General features: G+C 47.2%; 1 protein-coding gene across 3 annotated transcripts; it reads right to left on the reverse strand.

The window, feature by feature from the left end:
- Window positions 1-2,712: 2,712 nt before the first annotated feature.
- LOC133348543 (uncharacterized) lies at window positions 2,713-15,707 on the reverse strand. 3 transcript variants are annotated; one of them, XM_061561413.1, is made up of 3 exons: window positions 15,564-15,707; window positions 14,055-14,182; window positions 2,713-4,185 (listed from the first exon to the last, which is right to left on the reverse strand). In XM_061561413.1, the coding sequence occupies exons 1-3, from the start codon at window positions 15,604-15,606 to the stop codon at window positions 3,676-3,678; spliced, it is 681 nt and encodes a 226-aa protein (XP_061417397.1). In that variant the 5' UTR covers window positions 15,607-15,707; the 3' UTR covers window positions 2,713-3,675. The 3 variants fall into 3 exon arrangements, with proteins under 3 accessions (XP_061417397.1, XP_061417395.1, XP_061417396.1); XM_061561411.1 differs by lacking the exons at window positions 14,055-14,182; window positions 15,564-15,707 and adding exons at window positions 4,811-4,941; window positions 5,647-5,782 and having other exon boundaries at window positions 2,717-4,185; XM_061561412.1 differs by lacking the exon at window positions 2,713-4,185 and adding an exon at window positions 11,113-13,740.
- Window positions 15,708-16,394: the final 687 nt, after the last annotated feature.

Raw genomic sequence — 16,394 nt, forward strand, 5'->3', positions numbered from 1 at the left:
GTTTTTGTTTGAGTTAGATCGCGATCTAACCCAACAAAAAAACATCTTATGTTGTGAAACTCCCTTCCCGTTAGCATCGCGGGACTAATCTCTACGGGATAGAGTGCTGTCTCCCTTGGAAGCGTCGGATTTCTCCGGGTGTTCTGGTTTACTCCCACGCGTCTCAACACTTATGCCTTGGTTGAAGACATCTTAATATATATAGGACCGCAGAGCGTGGACAATTGTTGGAGCTGGTTCACCGCCTGGCTGCTGTCTTCCCGTGTCTGTGGCGCATCACGCCTCCTGAGCCGTTCCGTCTTCTTTTTCTTCCAAAAGTATTTTTCATCGAACCAACGATTCGGATGCACGCAGAATTTTACACTGGTATAGATACGATGCGAAGTAACAATGAGTACGACTACCAACGTTTTAATGCTTTGAGCCCGTCCTTGCCATGTGTTTAAATGAACTCTTGCATCCTTGGTGTCTCCTTTCTTAACTCGGATAACCCTCTCGGGGAAAGACGGGGTGGGAGGGGCGAAATGGGAGCGGTGGGGGGGGGTCTGAAATGCCCGAATGAATGATCTTTCAAAAATGTCAATGCCCACTCGAGAAGAAAACGTACAGGGGGTTCCAAGATTTTTTTTACCCCCCCTTCCCGCTTTATTATTTTTGCACGTGGATGTTTGAGTCGTTCCGTCTTCGACGGTGAGCGAACACTGCGTGCACGGAGGTAACACGAACAGCGTCACTGCCCCTCACCTGGGCAAGAGTCCGCGTGGAGTGGAAGTAATAACTCGGGCTGAACGATTTGGGGAAAATATCGAATTGAGATTTTTCTGACAGATATTGCGATTTGATTTGCGATTAAATTGTTTGAAGTCAAGCTTCAGTTGAATATTCACTGTGTAATAGATTTAAAACATGTGATGGAGCATTACCACATGATACCATCAAATATGAACTGCTCGATATATTCTAGTGCAAGGATGAGAACTTAAAAGATATGAATTGCTTCCAACATGTATTTATTAAAATGTTTTAATTGAAACAGAGCAATCAAACATAGAACAATTGTTAAGTTAAATAAATAAAGTTATACTAATAAATAATAAACCAATTCCAATAAGAAAGTAATAGGACTTTTCACATCGCAAAAAATCGCAGTCTTTGAGATTTGCTAATCGCATTGTTTCAAATAGCGATTTCGATTTTGAAATCGATTAATCGTTCAGCCCAAGCAACAACACACGGGCACGCAGTGAGAGCGGGAAGTTCTTGTGCCCCTGCCTCTGCCTACCCAGCAGTGTGCATGGCCACTCCGAAATTCGTCTCATCAGCACTCCGTACATCACAATTATTGTGCTTGTTGACCCGGGAAGAGCTCAGCGAGTCTTTGTCAGAAGGGTCCTACCAAGTTCTCGCAGTAGGGGGCAGCGGGGGGTTGCGGAAAAGGTTGCTGTAATTCTATTCGTGTAATTTGCAGGCAATTTTTTTTTTACATTTGGCAAGTTTGGAATATTCTGCCGGCAAAGGGCGTCGCTGGATCTTTAACGTCTACTGTGAATGATGCAGCGCGTCCATATACATTATTGAGTGTTTTTAAATCCTTTATATTAGGTTCGCTTGCTTGCTTGCGTGCTTGCGTGCTTGCTTGCTTACGACCGTGCAAACCTTTCGGTCGTTTTTTAACCCACTTCCCGTGATCCAATCAAGCTGACATTTTGCACATAGACTCGTTGTGCGAGACAATTAATGTTCGTGAAATTTTTTTTCCAAAATTTTACACTGTTTAGGGAAAACAAATTAAATATTTAATTACCAATTGGCAGCCATCTTAAGCCAGAGGACGAGAGGACTCTAGCCGCCACGCATATAAAGGATTTAGAGTGAAAAACTTTGTTTTTATGGGTTATACTTATTTTTATACCAAATTCGGAAAAAATGGCCCTTCTTGTTACTTTGGTTGCCGAGCCCAACACGAGGCTCTGTTTTTGAACGCCGCGGCGCTTTCAGATGCGCTTCTGTGGCCGTCTGGAACGCTCTTCATTCCGATATTAGGAAGCCACTGGAGCAATGCACTTTTAAATCATCTATATGCTTGGTTCTTTCGGTGAAGTCACGTAGATAGAAAATAAAAAATAAAATTAAAAATATAAAATTAAAATTAAAAATAATACATTTTAAATGATAAAAGCAAAAAGCCCACGACGTTTTAATCGCAACACAAGCGGTTTCTCCACCTGATGAAGACCGCTTGTGTTGCGATCAAAACTTTGTGGGTTTTTTGCTTTTATTATTTTCAATGTGATTTTCTATTTAAAACTTATTTTATTATTTAAAATGTTTATTTTTTTCTATCTACGTGACTTTACCGAAATAACCAAGAATTTGAATTTCTGCAGTCGCGAAAGTTTTAAGTCAAAATTTAAATCATCTCGGTTGAAAATGCATTTCTTTCGAGCTGATTTTTGTATATTGTTTGTTGACCTTCCCCCGCAACCTCCGATTAGCAGGGTTGGCTGCATACGCTGAAAGAGAAGTTCAACGTGCATACTTGCGGAACAGAAACCAGTGTGGAAAAGGCAATCAACACCCACAAAACAGCTGATGGGTTACCACGCCGTAGGCATTGCTGCCCTTGCGACAGTCTTATTGTCAATTCACTGTTGGATGATGGCCACTTCGGCTATAAAGTGTTGAAAATAGCATGCATTGCAAGCGTAGAGATAAAACAGGCATGAAAAAAAATCTTACTTTTAATCAGACATGTTTATTATATACTCGCTGACAGAAAGGCTTTATCATAAAAATGTGCAAAAAGTGGATTCTTTATATATTAACCAATGAATACTTTAAATTAACAATCGTCCCTATGAAGTAATATATCTCTATTAAGCCGACATTAACGTATAGCGAGAATGAATATCCAATATTCGTGTGCAAAACACGCTCAACCGCTGGAAGTTCGCATCGTAAGAGATGGACCCTTTGAGTTCACATGAATGCACATTTACACTGAGCTTACACACCTTACACAAGCATGGCTCGTAACCTATAGTCAGCACTGACACAATAGTTGACACTTATTGACATTAGTTCATGGGACTAAAATTATCACGTGCTTTTGTGAAGCTAAATACAAAATAGAGCAAATGTAAAATCATAAATGCAGTCGTAATCAACGAATACGTTTGCATGCGTATCTGCACACGATCACGACACATTTGGTGTTTCATTTAACTCGATTCAAACAACGTAAAATACGCAATTCTTTCACACGGAGTTTATAAATACACGTACTAACGACGTAAGTGTGTACGGTCTTTTGCAAACATTCATCCAAATATCCGCCTCATCAGCCACCTTGGAGTGGCTTTGACCGCTGATCAAGATGCAGTGCAGGTAAACGACGACGGAATGCCATGAATGCTTGGTAACTCTTAAATTGAGTGCAGGGTCTATGATCACACTGATCCACCACCCCCCTCCCCTCCACCATCACCACCACCTTGAGTCGACCGGCTGGAGGCAACCCATCTCGTATTGGGGTTTCCATTCTTAGGTGGTAATGCGTGCAGGAGGTTGACAATTCAAATGCAAAGCAAACGCTTGGTGGAGGTGGCGGTGATAATGGTGATGAGCGACACACGGCCAGATCTCTTCCACCATCAGCGACACACAGCCAGATCCCTACACCATCTCGTGGTGGTTCTTGTAGGCCGTGTCGAGGTCTTGCTCCGTGCGCTCCACCCACGCCTGGAACTCGTGGAGCATCACCACGGCGGGGATCTTGAGCGTACCCTGCATCTGACTGTCCTCAATCTCGCTCATCATCATCTCATCATCATCAACATCGCCGTCGCGACTCAGCGGGTGCAGCAGCTGCAGCTGCGTCTGGCCAGGAGTCGGCCCGGCGGGGCGCAGGGCGCTGCAGAGGTGCTCGAGCAGAGCCTCGAGCGAGCGCGCGGCGCCGCGCAGGGAGGCGAGCGTCGACCGCTGCTCCGGCTGCCGCTGAGCTCGCTCGGTGAGCAGGCGGCGCAGGTAGTCGAGGAAGAAGGCGAGCGCCCCGGCGTCACGGAGCAGCCGCTTCTGATGGCTCTGGGCCCACGGGAAGAAGGACCTCCTGCGGGAGAGCAGGGGCACGCCGGCGGCGCGCATGTCATGCGCCCAGTCGCCGGCCTCCACCTCCTCGCTGGAGCCCTGCGGACGGTGAGCGATCACAACAAGCAGGTGTAAGCATGCATTCAATAGAGCAAGGGTGTGTCGCGCTATATTAGAGGGAGGGGAAAAAACGTTTTGCTGGCTGGATTCACGACTGCCTGGCTGGATTCCTGGCTGGCTGGCTGGCTTTGCGTGCACGGTCGGGATGTCACCCGCATCTCACAGGATTGCGCCGGGGTTCATGCATCCTGACCTCACGTCCCCCCCGCCACTCACCCTCCACCCCGGCCGTGGGTCCATCCAAATGAGCAGGACACGCTGTTATACTGTACATCATTAGACAAAAGGTTTTGCTGGCTGGCTGGCTGGCCGGAGGGAGGGAGGATGGACGGACGGTCACGTCCGAAGGACATGCGGGCCGCTGATTATTATAACAACAAGAGGCTTTTTACTCGCCGATTATATTATTTTCCTCCAGAACACAGCCAGGGTCCATATGTAAAGAAGCAACTCGGGCACAGAAAGCGATGAATCTGCTGACCCCAATCGCCTCCGCAGCCTCTCGGAACCCCTCCCCGTGGAGTTGGGCCTCGTGAGCTGCGCGTGATTTGGTCAGGCGCCAAACAGAGGCGGACTTGGGGGGGTGGGGTGGAGAGCCACTTACGAACGCCGGGACGAGTCGCGGACCCGTCTCTCGCAGCTGCCGGGCGACCTGCAGGGCGAGCTCCAGGGAGGAGCGCCGCGAGTCGCTCTCCTCGGGGGCTTCTCCGTTGTCTCCCGGCAGCCAGTGCTGGGCTGCGGGTGGCAAAGACGATAGAGATTCCCCCAAACCATTGTGGCCTTTGCCAGACTGTTTGGGGTTGAGCGCTGTGAGCGGTGTTGGAATCGAACTCGGGTCGCCGGGTTCGTAGCGCAGCGAGCTAACAGCTACTGCGGGCGGAGCGCGCCGAGACGCACAGACGCAAGTCACACCGCTCGATGGATCGATGTCCACTGCTGGATGAATGACTCTATGAACCGTTCTGGTTATCGGGGGTCGTTTGACCATTCTTCACCATGCTGGCCAGGGCAGGTTTATTGAGGAGAGGGCTAGAATCGGGTCAGATATCGCTCGCTGAAGTTGGCCGTGTTCGCGGATTCGAACTCGGATCGCCGGGTTCGTAATGCATTGCGATAAGCATTAGACAACCACTCACTCGCCCACCAAGTATGGCTGGGTACGGTTAAACAACCCCCCTCTTACCCGCATCGTGGAGAGGTTTTCATCCAGCAGTGAACTGACAAGGGGTCTGTACGTGATGAATTGTTATCACCAGCATCATTATTTTCTAGATTCAAAAGTAATTTCTTTCGAACTGATTTTTGTATTCAGTCTGTTTGTCCTTCCTCCCGCATCTCCAATTAGCACGGTTGGCTGCGTACGGTGCGAAAGAAGTTCAACATATGCGCAAAAATGTCCCAGTACTGTGGTACGATCGTGGTGTACGTTTAAAAACTTACTTCGAACGGACGTCATCATCTGCGAGTGATGTTGTGTCCGATACATGGCTGGCGTCGAGGCGGCTTGCGGCGTTTGAATCTCGGCTGAGTTGGTCACGCGACGGAGTCTCATGATTGTCAGCAGCTCAGAGCGCCTCTATATACAGGGCACACGAGGGGGCTTCTCACGTGAGGAGACGTGGGGAGGGCAAGAGGGTGAGGACAGCGACAGAGGGAGGGAGGGAGGGGCGTTGCGTCAACCCCATTGCGCAATGCCCTCTGATCGCGGACTTTTTGGGGACAGAAATCAAATATTATTCTTGCAGCGGCAGTCTCTCCGGGGAGATTTATTCCGGCAGAGCCGCTCAACTTCCTCAATTGCTCACGCGGGATCCGTGCGCACGGGGATTGCACCGTGCACACCGCGATGACGTGATCGTGATGCGGGAAAGACATTACAAAACAAAGAATAGGGACCTGCATTAGTGTTGTCATATAATAATAATTAAATACATTCTCCGTTCGTTTTAGTCCGTTAAGCTTTTCAGTTCCACATAATCGGTCATGAGCATTTGGTTTAATCAGCAAATGATTGACTCGTTCCAAGCGTTAACAGTCTCATCAGCAACACAGTCAGATTCCCAGACGTTATTGGCGAGGGCGTTCAGTCTACATGATGGGGGCCCCGGTCACCGCACAAAACAACGGGGCTGGTGTTGCAGTATACGGCACTCTGAGGTGGCCAGATGCCTCAGAGGTCAGAAGTCTGAGCTGACACCGCTGAGAGCCTGGGTTCAACTCCAGTGACCTGCACGTGATCCGTCAATAACCATGTGACTTAAAGAGAAATAAATATACAACCGGCACAATTCTGTCGTTTGTTTATAGCGGTACTTCTCAAACTATGTTTGGCCCGCGGACCACTCAGCCCCCCCCAACTCTGGTGACACAACTCATTAACTTCTCTCTCTAAATAGCAGCAATACAACATTATTAAGATTATCGGATTTACGCAGCTATAAGGTTTGTTGAGAACAGGGTTTCCCCTTTTTTCTGGCAACAAAACAGGTGTTGAAATGTTAAAACACCAAACTTAAACCTTTTACAAGGAATCATGTCTGCATTAACCACAATGCTTGTGGTCAGAATGCAAACAAAAAACGTACTCTGATAATATATGCATTGTCTTTGAAACTGATTGGTCCACACCAGAGACAGCTTTCTTTTGAGCCTAGTCCCAAACGCCTTTTGGCGTTTTGTTGCCAGAAAAACGGGGAAAACCTATTCTCATATTTTGGTACTGGCAAAGAAAATCCCATGATAAGGTTTGTTTTTTTAAGGGGGGGGGGGAGGGGGGACATTTAGATGTTAGGGTTAGGTTAGTTTAATAAGGGAAGTCTACCTAACTTATTTTTTTTTATATGAGTAAAATATTCTTTAATCTCCGACACAAAAGGTATAAACGTTGCTATCATTCCCTGATCAAACCTGCATTTGCATCGTAGCCCACGGACCCACCCGGAGGACTGTCGCGGACCACCTGGTGATCCAGGGACTCCACTCTGAGGACCGCTGGGTCACAGAGGACACGATTACATTTACCGCGCGCTTCGGATGACTAAAAGAACATTTGGTGGCGAGTCTGATAATCCGGCAGGTGCGCGCGCGTGACCACATTTCTTTACCGTGATTGGCACGGACCACACGCTCTGGGGTGCATCTCAATTACACGATCTTATTACGATCTGTGGAATAGACGGTGCAATACTCGCAAGCGCTCCTCTCTGCCTGGCTCCTCTTTCAGTGACGGTGCTGCGCATTTGCGAGTTGGCACGGTAGCGAGTACGACCGCAGCTACAGAAAAGTTCCCCGCTCTAATTATTGGAAGCTAAAAACAGCACCTGCCACAAAGAGCGGAGACGAATAGATGTGACACTGATGTGTCACAGGGGGAAGTAATTTCCCCGCAGCGTGTCAGTGATGATGGGTGTAACGATGTGTCGATTCAAATGGATTCTTTGTGGTCAACGATGCGCGCAACGAATCAGTTTGTGTGTCGATCGGTCGATCGTGTTTGAACGGTGGTGCAAGTCGCGTGCACTTCCTGCTACGGCTCAGAAACACGGTCCTGAATGAAACGTACGGAACGAAAACTGAAAAGTGTGAAAATAGGCATGGAGGGGATGCATGCTTAGAATTGCATTGAAAACTCAAAATTTGTAAATCATTCCAAATTGAAAACAAATTTCTTTACAACTTCATTTTGTCTTTTCTTTTGATGTCCTCGGCCCGCACCTCCGATTTGCACGGTCGGCTACGTAAGGTGCGAACTAAGTTACACAACATACATGCATAGAGAGAGAGAGAGGAACATGCGGATTAGAGAACACACCCAGTTTAATGGACAAGTTAAGGAAAGAAATCGAGCTTGGGCAGGACATGTAGCTCGAATGAATTAAGGATAACGGTCAATAATAATAGCAGAGTGGAAGCCAAGCAATGGAACACGTCCAAGAGAAATTCTGCCGAGGAGATGGAGCGATGAACTCAGTTCATGTGCAGGCGCTCCGTGGATCATTGCATCGCAGAATCATGAGAGGAGGCTTTGGCTTGTGGAGGTCTTCATCCAGTAGTGGATTTTTTTTTCTAGCCACATTGCCAGGTTTCTTTTTTACACACTTTTTATTAACTAACTCTGTCTGTTGTTGTATCCTCAAATCTTGTAACTCAAATTTTACCCACTTCCCAATGTGGTATCGACTGCAAACTTGGTATACTTATGTCATACTGATGACAATACTATATTCTGTCATTAAAAATAAAATATATATTTTTAAACATTCTTCTTTTATATGTTACGTTTCAGCTTGTGTCTAATTGTCCACGCTCAACTGACGTTGGCTGTCAATCACCACGGTCCCTTACGTTATGGCAAGCTTCGGGGCCACTTCCTGGAGTCGTGGAGTCCTTCCATTACTAGCAGAGGTCGCAACTGGGTACCCGATACCCGTACCCTACCCGATACCCGGCTACCCGTACCCGGCCGGGTACGGGTACGGGTACCCGTTTGCGACCCTGGTGCGACCTGGTACGGGTAGGCCGTGAGTCACTGGTGAGTAGCCGTTTGTCACTCATTTCGGGTAGGGTACGGGTATGGGTAGGGTACGGGTACCCGTACCCGGCTGGGTACGGGTACGGGTACCCGTTTGCGACCCTGGTGCAGCCGGGTACGGGTAAGGAATCAAAACCCGTTTGCGACCTCTGATTACTAGTACTGGTACGTTTCATTAAAGCGTGTTTTAAAAATTTGTAAAAAAAATATTACTTATTTTATCATCAAGTTCAGTTTTCCAAAAGCACTACAACTTGCTCGCATCCACCTCTTGTTTTCATCGTGATCACGGTAAGCTATCGGTAGACGTCATATGGGTACGCATTCTGCTGTATTTTCGAGTTGTGTTCCCCTTACAGATATCTTCAATCGTTTAGCGGACTTGTTGTGCTGTACTATGTCGTCAGCACATCAGAGATGGTTAACGTTCTCTCAGTTAATATTTACGACGCTTTTGCTTTTCCAATGCAATTTTCGGAAAATAGCTTCTTAAGTCCCAGTGAATAACCTTATCAAAAGCGAGGCCACCTTTGTCAGACGCCTGTTTCTTCATAGAACCGGTGCGTGCCTGTTTGTATAAATGGTTTAAACTATTTACCAATACCATGTCACAACTATAACCCCACCGCCTTCCCTCCCTCAATGATGCATTGGTAAAAATCTTGCGGTTGTCAGACCCTGTCCCATTCGCTGTAATTTTGTTTTTTGTGCAATTTACCACATGCGTAAAACAACAAAAAACCCACGGGTTGCTGCAAATACTTGTGTCGACAGCAAGTTGAACAACTTTGTGATACTGAGTCGAGACGTTGAGGAGGTGGGAGAGAGCTTAGATTGCGTGTGGGTGGGGTGCTCATGTACCCAGGTTGAGCCTCCCAGACATGCGGCGGTAGCTTGACTCATAAGGAAGTAGTAACAGAGGCTTGTATATGGACGATTTTACGATGTGTATACTCTATCTGTCTGGAGGGGGCCGTCAAAACGTTAGTGTTTCACCTCGCCGATGATTGACCGTGCATGGAGTGACCTACGATCGTTATATTTTAAATGCGTAATCTCATAACCTTGTTCAACACAAACCTACAACTGAACCCTAACTCTTGCCCGAGTAGATAATTGTTGGACTACCAACGAGAAGAATCGCAATCAGCCATCGATGACCAAGCGACTGTTGGACGAAGAATTCCCCCCCAAGCCTCTGTCATTCCTCGTTGGCCCGCGATGCAAAAATCCATCTACACGTTAGCTGATTTCACCGCTCCATCTCCGCATTGGATGTCCTCTCCGGCACGTGTCCCTCATTGGCTGCCAATTCTGTCGTTGGTTTTTAACCACCGGCCATCATCACTCCCTCACGACGCGTCCTGCCCAAGCCCACTTCACTTGTGTGTACATCCTCTTAGGCCACGTGCTCCTCTCGACGTCTCTCAGTGTGAATTCATGAATGGACTTCCCAACGTTTATGTGCACACGTTTGAGCTTTTGTTTCACTTTGAACTAAACTACGAACCATATTATTTTAATATTTTATCAGGTAACGCCCCCTGAGCTGTATATCTTTTTTTTTCAGAGACGACCTGGCCACAAATTATAGCTCAACGAAGTGGTTTATCACGTGGTAATTTATAGCAGCCAAATACTGTACTCTAAACGCATGTTGATTCTAAATGTGGAGGGAAACCCCAGAGTACCCCGAGAAATATCCACGCGACCACGGGGAGAACATGCAAACTCCAAATATACAGCAGACGTCAGGGTCGAGATCGATCCCAGGACCTCCTGCAGACCAGACGAGGGAGTTAGGACTGAATTTGCATGCCAACAGTCACGCTTCTGTTCTATCGCTGGATAAGAACAAGACGCCCGCGCGATTTTAACAACACAAGGAGAAGGTGATCTATAATTGAATGAGTCTGTTGGCTGCATTTTGTTCAATCAACAATGCACCTTCATGTGGGCTGAGCTCTTCGTTTCTCGTGGACTTCATTACGGGGCCCCCACCCTCCCATCCCATCTTCTGCCCACCCCCCATCGGCCCTGGCAGTCGGGTTGGGGAGGAATGAAAATATTTTCCAGAGCTCAGTCTCACTTCCACTGGAAATTAGGCTCCGATTTTGGCAAACAACAAAAGGAGTAAACATCCATCAGTGCATATAGTTATCTACAAATATATAACTACAGTATACTGTAGAAGCCCTGTTAACGGCCACCCGTGTTAACGAATAATCGCTTAGCAACGGGCCTCCATAGAGCCCAATGTGTAGCGTATAGTAGTGTAGTGTATAGTGTAGTGTATAGTAGTGTAGTGAGTTCAACTGAGTCGCAGACGTACTCTTTGGAGGCAACACATTTATTAACACCAACACACGGGGTAACTGCCCCTTAACAGAATGACAAGTTATGGTGGTGGACCACCAGGCTAACTGCACTAATTACACTGGGAGTAGCTACAACGGACAGGACCCCAGCTTGGGTCCAGGTCCACGTGTTGGTGACTCTAGGACGTAGAACGAAGAACGTAGATTTCTTCAAGATGAACAACAGCAGCCGGTCCCTCTGGGGGACCCGGCTTATATCCCCTGTGGTGTGGCTGGCTCCGCCCTTAGCCACGCCCACCTTCTGGAATCCTCTAGCAGGATCTCGACCCTGACACGTGACCACCCCTAGCCCCCACCTGGGGGCCCTGTGTAGACTTAACCGGTCACGTGTTCTTCAGGGTCAACCAGAGTGCCACGGCCCTTAGAAACCCCATTCCCGTGGCAGGCACTCTCACACCCCATCCTGTAGGAACCGGCACTGCACGCAGAGCGTGGTGCCACTCAGCGCTGTCAGTCAGTGCTCACCAAGCCCCTCTAGGGCCGGTACTGCACCCACATTTACGTGGTGCCAGGCGATGTCAATACATGGCATGGCGTGCCTCTCTAGGGCCGGCATTACACAGTGACATCCGCGATGTCACGATAGGAGTGCAGTGCCTCCATGTGTTCGCTTACCGACCATTCCCTTGTTAATGACGGGCTGTTGTACGTACTGTAAATATTAATGCATTGGTTAACTGTTTCTTTTAATGTCACGTGTTTATAATGTTGTATCTTTTTGTATTCATATCCATTGTTTAAATATTGAAAATGAGAATTTTTTGGGTAAAAAAGGGTAACTTTCGATGCTATCGGAACGAATAAACCCTTTAACTTGTAATTTCCATACTCGCTTAACGACGAAATCACTTAACGACCGGATTCTTGGAACCAATTGCCGTCGTTGAGAGGGGTTCTCCTGTACATATAGTTTTCTATCTGCACAGATCATCCAATGATCTATCTGCACAGATCAGCCTTTAATAGATGAGCGAATGAGCCCTGCAGGTGAGTGGAGGATGGTTGGCATCGATAGCTACTCCACTGTCAGGCTTGCTAAACAAATAGGCCTACTTCTGACTTTACGATAAGTTTACATGACTATGTTTTTGGGCAACCCTTTGATACATGTGCCCGGTTGTGTATGGTGTAAGTCCCTAATAGCAAAACAACGTGACCAACTTCCGTTCATATTAGACATCTTTACCGTGCCAGGCGAGATGGACGGACAGTTGGACGGACAGACACATAGAGCTAACGCATGATCGCTTTCAACCTTTTTTGGAAAGCATTAAGAGTAGCACACACTCCAAGTGTAATGATAAACCACATTTACACGTCTTTCTTTTTTAAATCGGACATGTTTTTAATAATGAAAACGTCAGCAAATATGTGCAAAATATTGCTGAAATATTTATACTTGAACCAATAATTATTTTCAATAAAAACTCGGCTCAAGAAAGAACATGTTTTTAACCAACAACACAGTATAGCTCAAACGAATATGCAATATTCGAGTGCAAAACGTTCTCATTCGCAGTAAGTTCTTATCATAAGAAATGGACCCTCAAAGTTTACTGACACGTGCCAGTGTGCATTTAGACAAGTGCCAATTTAAACTCAGTTTTCAATTTACATCGTAACGGTTGTAATCCACAGTAGGCAACGACACACGATAGTTTACATCTATTGATGGAAAGTTAGTGTGAATACATGTGCACGTGCCTTTAAAGTTCAAAATACAAAAAATAAATTAAGGGCAAAGGTGAAATGCCGCCACATCAGTCAATGCATCTGCCCCTGCATTTACACACACCCGCATTAAACAATACAATGTAATTCCTAAACACGGAATTAATAAATATACATAGAATTGCATACCGCAGTAGTAATAATTACGTTAAACGTTCGCGATTCTTATGAACCAATCAACCAATATCAGCCTCATCAGCCACCTGTAAAGTGGCTCTGACAGCTGATCAGGTTTGCAGTGGAGGTAAACGACAATAATAACGCATGCAGGAGGTTGACTTAAGAGCAAAGCAAACGGGTGATGGTGGTGGTGGTGGTAATGATGGAGCAGCCAAATCTCCTACACCATCAGTCGACACACGGCCAGATCCCCTACACCATCTCGTGGTGGTTCTTGCAGGCCGTGTTGAGGTCTCGCACCGTGCGCTCCACCCACGCCTGGAACTCGTGGAGCATCACCACGGCGGGGATCTTAAGTGCGCACTTTAGCTGCTTTTCCTCCTCCTCCTCCTCTTCATCCTCCTCTTCATCAGCAGCATCATTCCCCTGCTCGTCGCGACTCGGCGCGTGCAGCAGCTGCAGCTGGATCTGGCGGGGAGTCTGCCCGGCGAGGCGCAGGGTGCTGCAGAGGTGCTCGAGCAGAGCCTCAAGCGAGCGCGCGGTGCCGCGCAGGGAGGCGAGCGTCGACCGCTGCTCCGGCTGCCGCTGAGCCCGCTCGGTGAGCAGGCGGCGCAGGTAGTCGAGGAAGAAGGCGAGCGCCCCGGCGTCACGGAGGAGCCGCTTCTGATGGCTCTGGGCCCACGGGAAGAAGGACCTCCTGCGAGAGAGCAGGGGCACGCCGGCGGCGCGCATGTCATGCGCCCAGTCGCCGGCCTCCACCTCCTCGCTGGAGCCCTGCGGACGGTGAGCGATCACAACAAGCGGGTGTAAGCATGCATTCAATAGAGCAAGTGTGTGTCATTATCATCGTGATATTGGGATGTTATAGTTACGGGACAAAAATAACCTTCAACCGTTTTGGCTGATAAGCCTACAGGAAAAACGTCGAGTTCCATATATAACGACGATATTTTAAATACAGAACTTTGAAAAGGCGATGTGTTGGAGCTGCTGATTCTGATCGTCTCCCCAGCCATGTGCACCGTGGAGTGGGGCCTCGTGAGCTGTGCGTGATTCCTTAGGCGCTGAGCACAGGAGGAGCCACTTACGAACGCCGGGATGAGTTGTGTCCCCATCGCTTGCAGCTGCTTGGCGAGCTGAAGGGTGAGCTGCAGGGAGGAGTGCCGCGAGTCGCTCTCGGGGACTCCTCCTTTCTCTCCCGGTAGCCAGTGCTGTGCTGCGGGCGGCACACACACACACACACGCGCACTTAAGATACATGTATGCCGCTAGATCGGGGGTCGGCAACCAACGTAATAATAATAAGAGACATTTTTTTCGAATTCGGTCAAAAAAGCTCAATGTTTCATGAGCCGAAATGCACGCGGTGAATACGAGATGTTGGTCCTTGATAAACGATGTCACGAAGCGGTCCTTAAAGGGCCGTAGGGCGACTCCAGAGCCACAGATTGCTGGCCCTGCCCATGGTAAACTGGAGTCTCATGGTCAAGGGTCAGCAACCAAAAATAACAAGAAGAATTTATTTTTTTAGAATCCGGTTAAAAACTCAATATTTCAAGAGCCATGTTCTTAGTATTTTTTCGGTAAAGTCACGTAGGTAAAATTTTTAAATTTAAATTAATAAAAGTCAAATAAAAATAAAATAAAAATCACGTTTCGGAGGCAACACAAGCTTCCGTCTTCAAATCTAGAATTTCAAGAGCCGCTGTGCAGTCCTTAAAGATGCGTAGGCGGTTCTGGAGCCACGGGTTGCCAACCCCCGTGCCGGATGAATGGGGATTGTTTGACCATATTTCACCATGCTGGTCAGCGCGAGAACCGGTTCAAATATTGGTCACTGAAGTTGGCCATGATTGGGAATCGAACTCAGGAAATCAGGTCCGCAATGCATTGTGATAATCATTACGCCACCACACTTCATCCAGCAGTGAACTGACAATTGGTAAAGTTTGCTACGTGAACAAAACGTGCCAATGTGTTACTAATTCTAGATTATTTCGGTAAAGTCACGTAGGTGAAAATAATAATAAAATAAAATAAACCCACAACATTAACAATTGAGTAAATTCAGTAACAAATTGAAAGTTCTGTTCACGTGACAATCCTTCCTCATTGGCTGTGTCTTGTAGAGGTGGGTGTACGACATCTTTATATTTACACGCCCTAACCTAACAAACGTAATCATGTACATGACCGATTATTATCATCATCGTAAAAGTACAACAATAACAGTAATACATTCTAGATTTTAAGCTTTCGTGACTGCAAGGATTCATATTCTTAGGTTTTTTCGGTAAAGTCACGTAGGTAAAAATTTTAATTAATAAAATAAAAATAAAATCACGAAGTTTCGGAGGCAACACAAGACTCCGTCTTCAGGTGGAACCGTCACTTGATACAGCTATATACTTGATACAGCTGTCGTGCTGTGACGGTTGCACCTGAAGACGGAGGCTTGTGTTGCCTCCGAAACGTCGTGATTTTTATTTTATTTTACTTTTATTAATTTAATTTTTTTACCTACGTGACTTTACCGATAAAAACCTAAGAATATGAATATAACAGTAATACAACCGCGGTGTATGTTTCAAACTTACTTCTAGAAGACGTCATCACCCGTGATGAAAATGTCCGATTCATGGCTGGCGTGGATGTTTAAGAGTGTACGTTGAACCGTGCGAGTCAGAGGTGCGGTGTCGAGGCGGCTTGTGGTGTCGATTTCTGCCGAGTTGCTCACGCGGTGGAGGAAGAGTCTGATGTCGGCTCAAAGCACCTCCCGCCTCTATATACCGCGCACACACACGGGGCAGAGCGGGGTGAGGTGGGGCAGGGGAGGGGGGAGTATTGTGTAAATTCCATGGCGTGTGGGACACCACAGTCGCCCCGTGTCAGTCATACGCACAACTTCCACATTTGTTCACGTGGCGGAATTCGTGTGCGCGGGGGGTTTGGTTGCACCGGGCACATTGCGTTGACGTGGTCGTCACGTGAATGAAAAAGTAATAAAACAACCCCCCAGACCTTTTTTAGCCTTTTCACTTGAACATTTAATACTGTACTGTATTCGTTTTTGTCTGTATTCGTTTTAGTCTGTTTGGCTTTCCAGTTCAACATTATCGGTCATCAGCATGTGCTTACACGAGCAAATTATTTACCGGTTCTGACCATCGGGAGTGGAGTGGGGGGGGGGTTTCATCAGCAGTTGTCGACGCGTTAAACGAATACCGCTGGATTGTGTGATGTTTGTGATGAGAGCGCTCGGTTTAAACACACAAAACCGTCAACGTATAAATACGTACTCTACGTACAGTATTATACATCCTCATTTTGCCGTTGCTGTGGTGCAATGAAAACATTTCTCGCGTGGAGGTTGGCCGGTTTGGCTCAGAGGTCAGGGCCGTGACCTGCCACCGTTGACGGGGGCTGGG

The sequence above is a fragment of the Lethenteron reissneri genome, chromosome 27 (assembly GCF_015708825.2).
Source record: "Lethenteron reissneri isolate LAM-NWPU_2019-01 chromosome 27, ASM1570882v1, whole genome shotgun sequence".
NCBI lineage: Eukaryota > Metazoa > Chordata > Hyperoartia > Petromyzontiformes > Petromyzontidae > Lethenteron > Lethenteron reissneri.

Bases quoted from the DNA above. Each gene is read 5' to 3' on its own strand.
- LOC133348543 (XM_061561411.1), bottom strand. From the start codon at position 5,758: ATGAGACTCCGTCGCGTGACCAACTCAGCCGAGATTCAAACGCCGCAA. The intron at 4,942-5,646 runs GTAAGTTTTTAA...TGCCACCCGCAG, and splicing joins GATGATGACGTCCGTTCGAA to CCCAGCACTGGCTGCCGGGA. The intron at 4,186-4,810 runs GTAAGTGGCTCT...CACCGTCCGCAG, and splicing joins CGCGACTCGTCCCGGCGTTC to GGCTCCAGCGAGGAGGTGGA.